This window comes from Mustela nivalis (genome assembly GCF_964662115.1).
Source record: "Mustela nivalis genome assembly, chromosome: 7".
NCBI lineage: Eukaryota > Metazoa > Chordata > Mammalia > Carnivora > Mustelidae > Mustela > Mustela nivalis.
Window position 1 is genome coordinate 130,587,119 of NC_139026.1, and position 13,823 is coordinate 130,600,941.

The 13,823-nt window shown below is 34.8% G+C and overlaps 1 protein-coding gene across 1 annotated transcript in view; it reads right to left on the minus strand.

Moving 5' to 3' along the window:
• Positions 1–13,823, minus strand: part of DNAJC1 (DnaJ heat shock protein family (Hsp40) member C1) — a 226,204-nt gene that overhangs the window by 154,874 nt on the left and 57,507 nt on the right. Inside the window, exons 2-3 of the mRNA XM_082742134.1 lie at positions 1,160–1,261; positions 620–666 (exon numbers count right to left, since the gene is read on the minus strand). Coding sequence (XP_082598260.1) covers positions 620–666; positions 1,160–1,261 — 149 coding nt within the window. The remainder of the gene's footprint in view (positions 1–619; positions 667–1,159; positions 1,262–13,823) is intronic.

A 13,823-nucleotide genomic window follows, 5' to 3' on the forward strand; every position in this document is an offset into this window, starting at 1 on the left:
AAGTCTCGAAGTGAGGGGGCTGTCTTCCCTCCGCAGTTTAACTTAAATGCAGAATCACCAGAGCAGAGTAAGGGAAGGGAAGGAAGCAAAAGAAATAGGAAAGAGAAAGAAGCACTTTTCTTCCATACCTATTTTCTACAGACTTATACAAGTCTGTTCTCTTACTCACAAATAACAGATTTATTTTGAGAGTGAGAAAACACCAAGAAATTGTGATGACATGAGTATCACTAACAGCCTAATTCCAAAACATTTAAGGAATGGAGGGAGAGGGAAGACCACCAAGCACAATTAGGAGCTATTACTGATATATCAAAAATGACTGGGCATTTGTTTGAAGTCAAGTGGTATCTGTAAGTCCCACAGCATAGACACTCATGTTAAATCATATCTAATGGAGCTATGACTTGGTAACATTATGACTCACGATCCTGAAGTGTACAAGTACTGAATCAACCTAGTGAATATTTTCAATAAAAATTAACTCTGCTTTAAACATAGGAAGAAACAAAAATAAAATACTAACTTATAATAAATGTCTAGTAAGACAATTCTTTCCTTTACAAACTAAGACATCAAACTGTAACATCTTAATTCAAAAGCAGAAATGAACACTCACCTCTGCCTTCGTTCATCATCCTTTAAAACTTCGTAAATGGCCACCAACTAAAATAAAAGCATTACTTTAAAATAAAAATACTCCCAGCTATAAGAAATCACTTAGGAAGGTGAACACACTATAATGCACAAGCAGAAAACCCTATGTGCTCATAAATATGATGAACAGATATAATCTGAATTTTCTGTAACATTTTCTATTTTTAGTAGAACCTTAAGAGGTTAAAAAATGCTTGATACCAAAATACATCTTTGTGAAAGATGCAAAAGTAATAATTATGTTAAAATGTGCTTTTAAAAAGCAAAAGCTGTAATTTAGACAAGAAAATTATGACAATTATGACCCTCCAAGAATTTAGAGATTCTAATATAAAAAATGATGGTGATATTTTGTAAAAAATTGAGTGAACATGGCATTCTATTTCTAAACTACGACCCCATTTTCAAACAGAATTATTTTACATATGTTACTATTTTTATTAGAAAATAGTTATTTATAATTTGTTATAAAATATATATAATAACAGTACACTTCACTTACTTGTCTAAACTGAGTTTCTGCGTTTTCATCTTTATTCTTGTCTGGATGCAAAGTCAGTGAAAGCTTACGATATGCTTTTCTAATGTCTGCAGATGAAGCATCCTGGGGGTGGTAGGGGGAGGGGAAAAACACAAAGCAAACGTTGTCAGAAAAAGAAATTCCCAGAACCTTGTTAAGATCTGAGAAGACAGCCAACCAAGTGCAGGACCCCAGGCAATGTAATTTGAGCAATCAGTCTAACAACCAGGCTATGCAACTAGCCTGACCCACATGACTGAACAATTATTCAATCTAATTTGGCTCTCCTCTTAACTTTTCATTACCATACAGTCATTTAAAGAAGACAGTGTTTGGCAAAACTTTTCAAACACTTGCCTTCCTAAAATTAACCAATAAATCTTTTTCAGTAATTAAGAGATCAAAAAGAAACAAATTAAAAATTAATACATCCATGTGCCTTCAAAGAAGATCTTTATTTATTTGAGAATCTTAAAGCCAATTTCTGAATCCCACGCTTACCATATGTGGTTTCTTCATTGTTATTTATATTGAATTTACCATCGAGCCACAACCTATGGAATCTCAATTTCCCATGTCAGAAGTACATGTATTTGAAGGCAGTTACATTTGTATTTATCCAAGATAACTGTAATTAGAAGTAGTTGTATGTATTGTACTTAATATTTTTTTAGTACTTCCAAGGGTGTTTTCAATGGTGTCCAGTTTCCATGGTCTAGCTGGTAGTAATAAATTTGCCCACTACTATTAATATAGTACAAACATTTAAAAAGTCACAATAATTCAGAAGGAATATGTTGGATTAAGTGGATGTTAAAATTACATTCTATATAATCCTGTGTGTATAGATAAACTCAGAAAACATGGTTTTATATGGTCAGTATAAAAGACATAACGATAAAAAAAGAACACAATTTAAAACTGGGTTTAAAACTTTATCTCCACTGAGTTTAAAAATTATTCTAATAACTAGCATATTCATAGTGGTACAAAATGGTAACAAAATTGTTTATTAAATTGTATTTTGTTGCTGAAAATTTAGTAACTCCTAAAACTACTTTACTTGAAAAAGTTCAAATGCCTAAAAAACCAAACCAAACCAAAACAAACAAAAATCTTTGTCCCTGGGACTAAATAGTTGTTAAAGAAATAGAGCTGGAAAGAAGTAAAGTGAGATTATAATCTGTCTGTCAAGCTTTCCTTTATGAACCATTATTTTCATTATCAATTTTCTGGGGCTTACTGCTCCAAGGTGTCACTCTTGTTAAAAATCTCAACTTAGGTGTGAATATTTTTGTGCCTTACAGAGGACTGAGAAGATATAAAGTTAGCAGAATAACTTTTGAAGATAATACAGTTAAAATTTTCATTCTAATTTGCTAAATAGAATTGATATGTTCCAAATTCTTAATAGGTAACATGCAATAGAAAAGGATGATTATTTACTGAAAATTTGTGATGGAGATTTTGTTGAGCGAAGAGGTCAAGTGTCAAATGAATAACTGTTCTCTAACTGGGACTTTAATTTTGGATTTTATTGAATTAGGACTGTATCATAGAAAAATTCCCAAAGTAGATTTCTTATAAAATAAAGCTTACGTGTTTTATTGTGTTACAAAATCAATGCATGCTCATTATGGAACACCTAGGACTTACTTAAAAATAAAAATAACTTATAGTCCCCCTCCTTCCAGTCTTGCCATGCTGATTCTAATTCTCCATTTTTCTGCCACAATATGTGCTCTAAATATAAATGTAGCCAGATGGCTCTCCTATTTCAAACCCTTCAGTAACTCCCAAGTGCCTTCATCATCTGTCTTTTCCAATCTTTTTAGCTTTATCTCCCACAATGATAGCCCATCTTCCTGGTCTCCCAGATCATTACATATTAGGATGCTGTTCCCCAACCTCATGTTTTTGTTTTGCACCCAGCTGTAGGTACAGACGATTCTCTCCTAACTAAAGAATGAGTGCCTCGGCCTACACACAGTATTGCCTGACTTTTTCCTCTTGAGAATCTGCCCAGTACAGTTATTTCACCAATTAGCTCCACCCTAAGTGGACAGAACAGAAAAACTTGAGGATTTCCCTACCTAAAAGCCATGCTCTAGATAAGCTTCACTTTGAACTATTACTTATGTATTTAATATTAGTAAATTATTCTAAGAATCTTATTTCCTTAAACAAAGCTATGAACTAACTACAGTTGTTATTAGGCCCATTTTCTGATAAGATAAGTGAGAGAGAGAGAGGTTAAGTAACTTGCTCAAGTTCCTGCTATTGGTAAACCGATGAAAACAGAACTCAAACCTCAAAAGTGTTTTATCAGAACCAGAGACTCCTATGTCAGCTCGGTAGATCCAGCTAGTAGATTTGAACTGAGTCACTTCACAAGAGGCCACAGCTTTGGGAAGGCAGTGAAAATAATTGTTACATTCATAACGATCTGATAAACCGTATGGAAAACATCCACATAGGGGCGCCTGGGTGGCTCAGTGGGTTAAGCCGCTGCCTTCGGCTCAGGTCATGATCTCAGGGTGCTGGGATCGAGTCCCGCATCGGGCTCTCTGCTCAGCGGGGAGCCTGCTTACCTCTGTCTCTCTCTGCCTGCCTCTCCATCTACTTGTAATTTCTCTCTGTCAAATAAATAAATAAATAAAATCTTAAAAAAAAAAAAATTCTCTTTAAAAAAAAAAAAAAAGAAAACATCCACATAACTACAATGTGAATGTTCAACTGCAATTTTAAAGGTAAAGACCCTGATGTGTGTTAACTTTTCTAACATTTCACATCGGATTTCTATGAGAGACCTGCATATTAGAACATTTACCTCCCATAATCACTAGATTAGCTTTTTATCTCTCTGGCATGTGAAGAAAATTTTTTGATAGGGCTCACTTCAAAGAGAGCCATACCTCAAAACATAATAATCAAATTGTTGAAAGTCCTGGGTGAATTGGTTATCTTTAACGCTATTGAGATCAGATCTATAGGGTTCAATTGCCAGAATTCTTTTCCTTCTAAATGTGACAGTTCCTTGGCAACTTGGATGTGAACTATCTTAGTATTTGGATGACCCGTATAAAGAAGATACATATGGTTATTCTAAAGAAACAAACAACAACAAAAGTCAGATCCCCAAAAACCCCAATTATGAAAGTAATATGTTTGTCAAAATTAAATACAGTGGATGTCAGCAAAAACAGAGTGGCAAACTCCAAAGACCTGTCCCTTCACAGAAACAGCAAATAACATAGCAAAAATAGAATCAACCCAAACTGAACTATGCAAACTACTCAAACCAGGCAACTACTTAACCAGGAAAAAAACAGCTAATTCTCAGTTAGGGTCTTTAAGATTCCAATCTGAGTTCTCTGTGTGGGTTCCTAGTGCAGAAGGAAGCAAAACAGACTTGGTTCTTAACTGTGGTTGTTTATTTTGGTCTATTTTTTCCCTGATGGACTGTGTAAAGAGCTTGCTTTTATTTTACCAAACTCAGTACTCTCCCAAGTCAGAGAGGTAATTAATTATCTAGGACATTTGTTAAAAACACTTAAAGGTAAATTTATTAGCTAGTGCCAAATTGAGGCAAGGGATAGCAGTTGGGTCATACAATAGAAACATCAAAAAGCTTGGGAGGAAAGACTAGTAAGATGTTTTGGGGAAAATGGTTTGAAAAGCTCCCATATATTCCTTGGAAACTAGAAGACCATGTGCATGCTCAAGGTAGAGTACATCCTTTCTGAGGATGTACTCAGAAAGACCTGCAAAGATCCTAAATTCTCTGGCTGATCTTTACTTTAGCTTAGACACAGCAGAAAGTGAAAGCTGAGAGAGAGTTGTAAATCTAGTTGAGTGTTGAAACCATGCTCCATTATATACATATAACCCACTGGCAAAGACCAAGTCCCCCCCCACACAACCCCCCCAGGTCCAAGCCTTTAAGGAAATCTGTTGAATCATTAACTGACCACTAAGCAATTCAAACAGAGATGTCAGTGGCTACACACAACAAAGAATATACACTACAAAATTAATTTAAAAATGTCACTAGACAAATAAAATCACAAGCAGCAAAACCCAAAACAAATAAACATAACCAACCAAACAAACAAAAAACAAACAAACGAACCCCTGGTAGTGGGGGATAACCTGATTAAATGATGTACTCAAAATGTCTAGTAATCATGAAAAATTATGAACATGCAAAGAAACAAGAAAGTATGGGGGTAAAAGAAATTAATAGAAATTGTCCTTGAGGACGCTCAAACATTGAACTTACTGGACAAGGACTTTAAGTCAACTATTTAAAATATGCTCAAGAGCACATACAAAGAACTCAAATACAAGAGTCATGTCTCACCACACAGAGAATATCAACAGAGACAGAAATTTTGAAAAGGAACCAAAAGGAAATTCTGGACTTGAAAAATAAAATAACTGAAAATAAAAATTCACTAGAGGGGCTCAAAAGCAGAGCTGAGCAGAAGAAAGAACCTATGAACTTGAAGTTAGGTCAAGTTGAGATTACCCGATATGAGGAACAGAAAGAATGAAAAAAAGATGAACAGCACCCAAGAGACCTATGCAACACCATAAAGAGACCATCCTACACAAAATGAAAGTCCCAGAGGGAAGAGAGAAAGAGGGAGAAAGAAAAATATTTGAAGAAACTAAATGCATGAGGACAGCCAAATTTTGATGAAAGATATAAATATATGCATCCAAGAATCTCAACAATCTCAAGTAGGATCACTTCAGAGAGAGCCATACTTCAAAACATAATGATCAAATTGTTGAAAGTCAAAGACCAAGAGAGAAAATCCTGAAAGCAGCAAGAGAAGTAACTCATCAAATACAAGGGATTCTCAATATTATTAATAACTAATTTATCATCAGAAACCATGGAGTCCAGAAGGTAGGGGAATGACATATTTAAAGTGCTAAGAAAAACCTTTATCTATGAATTATATATCTAGCAAAATTATCTCAAAAATGAAAGAGAAATGAAGATATCACAATTAAACAAAAACTGAGGATTCACAGCTAGTAGATTAGCTCTAGAAGAAATGCTGCAGGGAGTTCTTTGGCTGAAAGAAAAAAAATACTAGACAGTAACTCAAATCTATATGAAGAAATAAACACTGGTAAAGATAATATATGGATAAATAACAAAAGTCAACATTTGTGTATTTTTGGTTAGTAATTCAATTTTTTTCTATACAATTTAAAGGACAACTACTAAGCAATAATTACAAATCTAGGTCAAATAAAACAATAATAAAAATCAATGTCTATGGGCATACATTCATAAAGATGTAATCTATGACAATAACTACATAAGAAATAGGAACAGACTTTCTGGGAGCCAAATGTTTTATATGATTTAAACTACATAGGTATTAATTCAAACTAGATTGCTATAAATTGTTAATTGAAATCCCCATGGCAACCACAAAGAAAATAAAGATCTATAGTAAAAGAAACATAAAGTGGATTAAATGGTACAGTAGAAAAACCGATCTAACAAAAAATAAGCAGTAAGGGATAAATGAGGTAAAGAGAAGATATAAAACAAATAGAAGACAAACAGCAAAATGGCAAAAATAAGTATTTCCTTATCAGCAATTATTTTAAAAAATGGATTGGGGCAGGGCGCCTGGGTGGCTCAGTGGGTTAAGCCTCTGCCTTCGGCTCAGGTCATGATCTCAGGGTCTTGGGATCAAGCCCTGCATGGGGCTCTCTGCTCTCAGCAGGGAGCCTTCTCCCCCCCCCCCCCCGCCTGCCTCTCTGCCTACTTGTGATCTCTTTCTCTCTCTGTCAAATAAATAAATAAAATATTTTTAAAAAAATGGATTGGGGCACTTGGGTGGCTCAGTAGGTTAAGTGGCAACTCTTGATTACTCCTAAGTCATGATCTCAGGATGCTGAGATTGGGCCCTGTATTGGGCTCCAGGCTCAATAGAGAGGCTACTTGTCCCTCTCTCTCCTCCTCTGCCTCTATCCCGCTCATGCACACATAATTTCTCTCTCAAATAAATAAATTATGACAAAAAGGTGAATGCATCAAGATACAACAATTATAAACATATATGCACCTACCAACAGAGCCCCAAAATAAAGTGAACACTTAACAGAATTAAAGGGAAAAATAGGTCATTTGTATAGTAACGTTATAATATGTGTACAATAATATGGGAAACTTTGGCACCTCAGTTTCAATAATGCCTAGAGAAATTCTGTAGAACATTAGTAAGTGAACAGAAGACGTGAACAACAATATAAACCAACTGGACAAACCTAACAGATATCCATAGTACATTCCACCCAACACCAGAATATACATGGAACATTCCCTAGAACAGCCCAAATTTTAGAACACAATGTAAGCTGAAACAAATTTTAAAATACTGAAATCATAATCTCCAACCACAATGGAATGACATTAGAAATCAATAATGAAGGAAATTTGGAAAATTCACAAATATGTGGAAACAACACACTCATGAGCACAACCAATGAGTCAAAAAATAAAAAATAAACTAGAAAATACCTAGATATGGATGAAAAGTGCTATTATGTTATATCCCTCTAAGAGAACTGTTGTACATGTTAAAAGAACATAGTAACAAGACAGAAAACTGTGCTCCTGAAGAATAAAACTGAAAAATTCTGGAGAATTTTTTTCCCAGTGATGTTTAGATTAAGACTGAACCAAGAAAGGTCACTAAATTTCAGGATCATATCATTTCCTTTTGGATTTATGCATTCTGTGAGGTTTTAATTCATTAATGTAAATAATTATAACTATTTTTCTAACTTAACATGACTAAGGATTAAGCAAGAACTAAATTAAATTATGACAATTTTATATAAAGTAAAAAAGAAATCACTGTAAAAATTAGCAAGTATTGATATAAATGAAAACAAAAATACAACATATCAAAACTTAGGATGCAGCAAAAATCAGTGGTCAGAAGAAATTTTACAACTACAACTGATGACAAAAAAAAATCTCAAGCTAACCTTCCACCTTAAGGAAACAAGAAAAAGAAAAATAAAGTAAACCCAAAGCAAATATCAGAAATGAATAAAGATTAGAGCAGAGATAAAGGAAATAGAGAACAGAACAACAGAGAGACTCCACAAAACCAAAAGCTGGTTCTCTGAAAATGTCAACAAAACTGCTATACTACAATGAGAGTGAGACAGGGGTTTCAAGTTGCTAAAATCAGGAATAAAAATAAGGATATCAATCTTATAGAAATAAAAACAATTATAAGAAAATATTATGCATAATTGTTTGCCAAGCAATTAGGAAACTCAAATGAATAGACAAATTCCTAGAAACACAAAAATTGACTTATAAAGAAATAGAAAAACTGGATAAACTTAGAACAGTAAAGAAATTGATCAATTAGGGGGCGCCTGGGTGGCTCAGTCATTAAGTGTTTGCCTTTGGCTCAGGTCACAATCCCAACTTCCTGGGATGGAGCCCTGCCTTGGGCTTCCTCCTCAGCTAGAAGCCTGCTTCTCCCCCTTCCACTCTCCCTGCTTCTGTTCCCTCTCTTGCTGTGTCTCTCTGTGTCAAATAAATAAATAAAATCTTTTTTTAAAATTGATCAATTATAAAAACCCAAATCCAAAAAAACTCAACATCCAACAAAGAAAAGGCCCAAACCTAAAAACTTTATGACTTAACTAGTGAAATCTAGTAAACAGTTAAAGAAATCACTAGTTCTCTACAAACTCTTCCAAAATTTAGAGGAAGGAATGCTTCCTAACTCATTCTGATACCAAAAGCCAGATAAATACCACAAAAAAAGAAAACTATAGACCAATATCCCTTATGAATATTGATACAAAATTCCTCAACAAACTTTTGGTAATCCAAATTCACCAGAATATAAAAAGGATTATATACCATGTATGAAAATTAATATTATATACCAAATCAACAAAATTAAGGACAAAAATCACATAATCATCACAAGAAAAAGAAATAGAAAATAGAAAAAGAAATAAAACACATCTAAATTGGAATGGAAGAATTAATACCATCTCCATTCACAGATGACATGATTCTATACAAAGAAAATCCTAAAGCACGGGGCACCTGGCTGGCTCAGTTGGAAGAGCAAGCAACTCTTGATCTCGGGGTTGTGAGTTTAAGCCCCATATTGGGTGTAGATGTTACTTAAAAAACTCTTTAAAAAAAAAAAAAAAAGAAAAGAAAATCCTAAAACATCACAGAACAAGTATCAGAGCTAATAAATAAATTTAACAAATTGTAGGACACCAGAACAACATATAAAAATCAGGCATATTTCCATACACTAGCAATAAGAAAATCTGAAAATGGAATTAAGACAAATCTTTTATGATAGCATCGAAAAGAAGAAAATACTTAGGAATAAGTTTAACAAAAATGTTACGGTTTTACACTGAATTATAAAACATTGCTGAAGGAAATTAGAGTTCTAAAAAAATGAGAGATATCCATTTCATGGATGGGAAGGCTTAATATTGTTAAGATGGCAATACTTCCCAAGTTGATCTACAGATTCAATGCAATCCCTATGAAAACCCTACCTGGCATTTCGCAGAAATGTATATGCTTATCCTAAAATTCATAGGGAAAAGCCAGAGATCCAGAATAGCTACAACACCTTGAAAACAAGTAACAAAACCAGACAACACACAGTCTTGATTTCAAATGTTTCCTATAAAGTTGCAGTCATTAAGACTGTGTAGTCAAGGCATAAGGATAGAGGTATAGCTCAATATTGAGGAAGTGGTGATGCAACATGGAGGCTTAAGTGGGTAGAAGAAGAATCAATGAAACAAGATGGGATTGGGAGGGAGACAAACCATAAGTGACTCTTAATCTCACAAAACAAACTGAGGGTTGCTGGGGGGAGGGGGTTTGGGAGAGGGGGGTTGGATTATGGACATTGGGGAGGGTATGTGATTTGGTGAGTGCTGTGAAGTGTGTAAACCTGGTGATTCACAGACCTGTACCCCTGGGGATAAAAATATATGTATATAAAAAATAAAAAATTAAAAAAAAAAAAAAGAATTCAGAGTCCAGAAATAAACTTATCCATCTATGGTCAACTGATTTTCAACAAGGATGCCAAGAGCATTCAATAGGGAGAGAATAATTTTTTCAACAAATGATGTTGAGACAACTGGATATCCACATGCAAAAGATTGAAGTTGAACCCTTACCTCACACTACAAACACAAATAAGCTGGAAATGAATCAAAGTCCTAAATCTAAGAGCTAAAATGATAAGACTCTTAGAAGAAAACATAGAGGTAAATCTATATGACCTTGGATTTTACAATGGACTCTTAGCTATGACATCAAAAGAATAGGAAACAAAAGATAAAATAGAGAACTACACGTCATCACAACTTAAAACTTAAAAACACTGATCACATGTTCGGTGGTTCCTTATAAAAATAAACATAGAATTACACTCTTAGACATTTATTGAAAAGAATGAAAATAGGTGTTCAGTCAAAAACTAGTACAAAAATGTTCATAACAGCAATAGTCAAAAAGTGAAAACAACCGAAATGTCCACGAATTATGCATGGATAGACAAAATGTGTATAGGTCTATACGTACAATGAATATAATTCAGACATAAAAAGGAATAGGGTACTGAAATACGCCACAACACAAATAAACCTTGAGAAAACTATGCTAAATGGGAAAAGCTGGACAAAAAAGCCATATATTACAGGATTCCATTTTAACTGTACATTTGTACTTTATATACAAGTCCATTGAGGAAAAACAAATTAGTAGTTCCCACAGACTGGGGAGGAGGAATGAGGGAGTAGACTGCTTAATGTACACAGAGTTTCTGTTGGGGTGATGAAAATATTCTGGAAAATGATGACTGTACAACACTGTAAATATCCTGGAAATCAGTGAATTATACACTTTAAAATGGTGAATTTTATGTTTCATGAATTTTCTTTTTATTTTTGTTTGTTTGATGATTTTTTTTAATTTATTTTTTATTTTCAGCATAACAGTATTCATTATTTTTGCACCACACCCAGTGCTCCATGCAATCCGTGCCCTCTATAATACCCACCACCTGGTACCCAACCTCCCACCCCCCGCCCCTTCAAAACCCTCAGATTGTTTTTCAGAGTCCATAGTCTCTCATGGTTCACCTCCCCTTCCAATTTCCCTCAACTCCCTTCTCCTCTCTAGCTCCCCATGTCCTCCATGCTATTTGTTATGCTCCACAAATAAGTGAAACTGTATGATAATTTCTAAAAAAATTAAAGAATGCATTCATTTCTTTTAGCAATTGCTAAAAATTGAAAGAACTGCATCCTATGCTATGTACTAGGCACTATCCTAGCCACCATATATGTATTATTAATTGCCTTGATTCCTACAGCCTTTTGTGAGAAGTATAACTATTATCTCTGTTTTAATGAGGACACTGGGACTCAAACTGAGGCTGAGTAATCTGCCCAATGTTACACAGGCAGCATGGCAAAAATTTCCTGCAAGAAATTTGATCTCACTTACTATGCTATCTCTTTTAAAGATTATTTTATGCATATCCTATGGTCACGCCTTGGTTATCTTCTACTGTAAGATATGCTATATACCTCAAAATGGAGTCAGCTATTTCTGGGAATCTGAAAAGCAGGATTACTAATGATCTGATACAGCTCAACCCAGAGATGTGTAAAATATATGGGTTGCTCCCTATGAACCACTCTTCTAGAGATAGATATGCTAACATAAAAGAAAAAGTTCTCACCTAATTTACTTATTATGTATTGACCTGGAAAGGCTAGCTGTTAGACTGGAGGGGAGGTGCCTGGGTGGCTCAGTTGGTTAAGCCTCTGCCTTTGGCTCAGGTCATGATCCCAAGGTTCTGGGATTGAGCACCAAAAATAAATAAATACGATCTTAAAAAAAAAAAAAAAAAGGCTAGCTGTGAGATTGGGACAGATCTCAGAGAAATATTACTTATATTCTAGATCATATTAGAGTTATTAGTCACTTTCCACTTATTATAATGTTTATGACAAAGATGGGTTTGAACATAGCTAAGTCATTTGCTAGCTATGCGATTTTAGACAAATTACCTGCTTTCTCTAATATCAATTCTTCATCTGTAAAATGGGGATGATAATGCTACAACACCTAAAACATGGTTGAGATGTTGAAATAAGATGCATATGAATGACATGCTTATTATAGTGTGTGGTAGTAGTGATGAGTAGATGAAAATTATTATTATAACAGGTGGGCTAAAAAGTCACTATTTCTCCTTCATTTTTATGCTTGGCAAATTTGACTCGAAGTATATTTGGATTTTTTTCTTTCTTCCTTCCTTCCATCTGTCTGTCCATCCATTCTTCCTTCCCTCCCTCCCTCCCCCTCTCTCTCTCTTTCCTTCGTTCTTTCTCGTGGATTTGTGGTTGAGGAGAGTAAAAGGGATTGGAGATTTTTTATTTATTGCTATGACATTTATTGAGTACCCACTATGTGCAAGCACTGAGGATATAGTGGTAAACAAAACACAACCTCTATCCTCATAAAAGCTTTGCAAAGAGCACTGACATCTCTTCCTTAGGTAACCTAAGAGAGATTTCTTATTTTATTTTCTATAAAAGTTGGCAAAGTTCTTTTTTTGGGGGGGGGCAAACTTTTTATATAAAAGTCAGATAGTAAATATTTGAGGCTGATAGTAAATATTTACAGGCTGAAGAGTCTCTGTTGCAACTATTCAACTCTACCACTGTAGTGAGAAAGCAATTGTAGACAATCCATAAAAAAATGGGTGTGGTGGGGTTCCAATAAAATTTCATTTTCAAAAACAGGTATGGCTGGCTTTGGGCCATGGACTGTAGTTTGTTGACCTCTGATTGATTGACTGATTAATTTTTTAAAAATTTTATTTATTCATTTGACAGAGAGAGAGCAAGAGAGAGAGCACAAGTAGGGGTAAGGACAGGCAGAGGGAGAAGGAGAAGCAGGCTCTCTTGCCGTGCAGGGAGCCTGATGTGGGGCTCAATTCCAGGACCCTGGGATCATGACCTAAGCCAAAAGCAGACGCTTAACCAACGGAGCCACTCAGGCCCATTATGACCTAAGCTGAAATCAGGAGTCGGACACTTAACCAAATGAACCATTCATGTGCCCCCAAAGTAAATTCTTCTTAATAAAACTTTCTAGTATCTTGGAAAGACTGAGGGATATTCAATACAAGAGAAGGAGTATATATTTAACTATCAGATTCAGCAAGGAGAAAAGACTACAGTTACTCAAACTATATAGTTAGGCACAAAACTGAGGAACTTCAAATTCTGGTTGACATCCATGAATCTTAATTTGTGTAATGTTACAACATAAGATCAACTGCCTCAAAGTTAGTAATTCCATGTAATCTTTCTGACTCAGTCATTTTTGCATTTGGTATTACTGATTAAAGCTCAAACTAAATAAACTCTTAACTTTGCCCTCTTTTTTTTTTTTTTAAAGATTTTATTTACTTATTTGACAGACAGAGATCATAAGTAGGCAGAGAGGCAGGCGAAGAGAGGAAGAGAAGCAGGCTCCCTGCCGAGCACAGAGCCCAATGCTGGGCGATCCCAG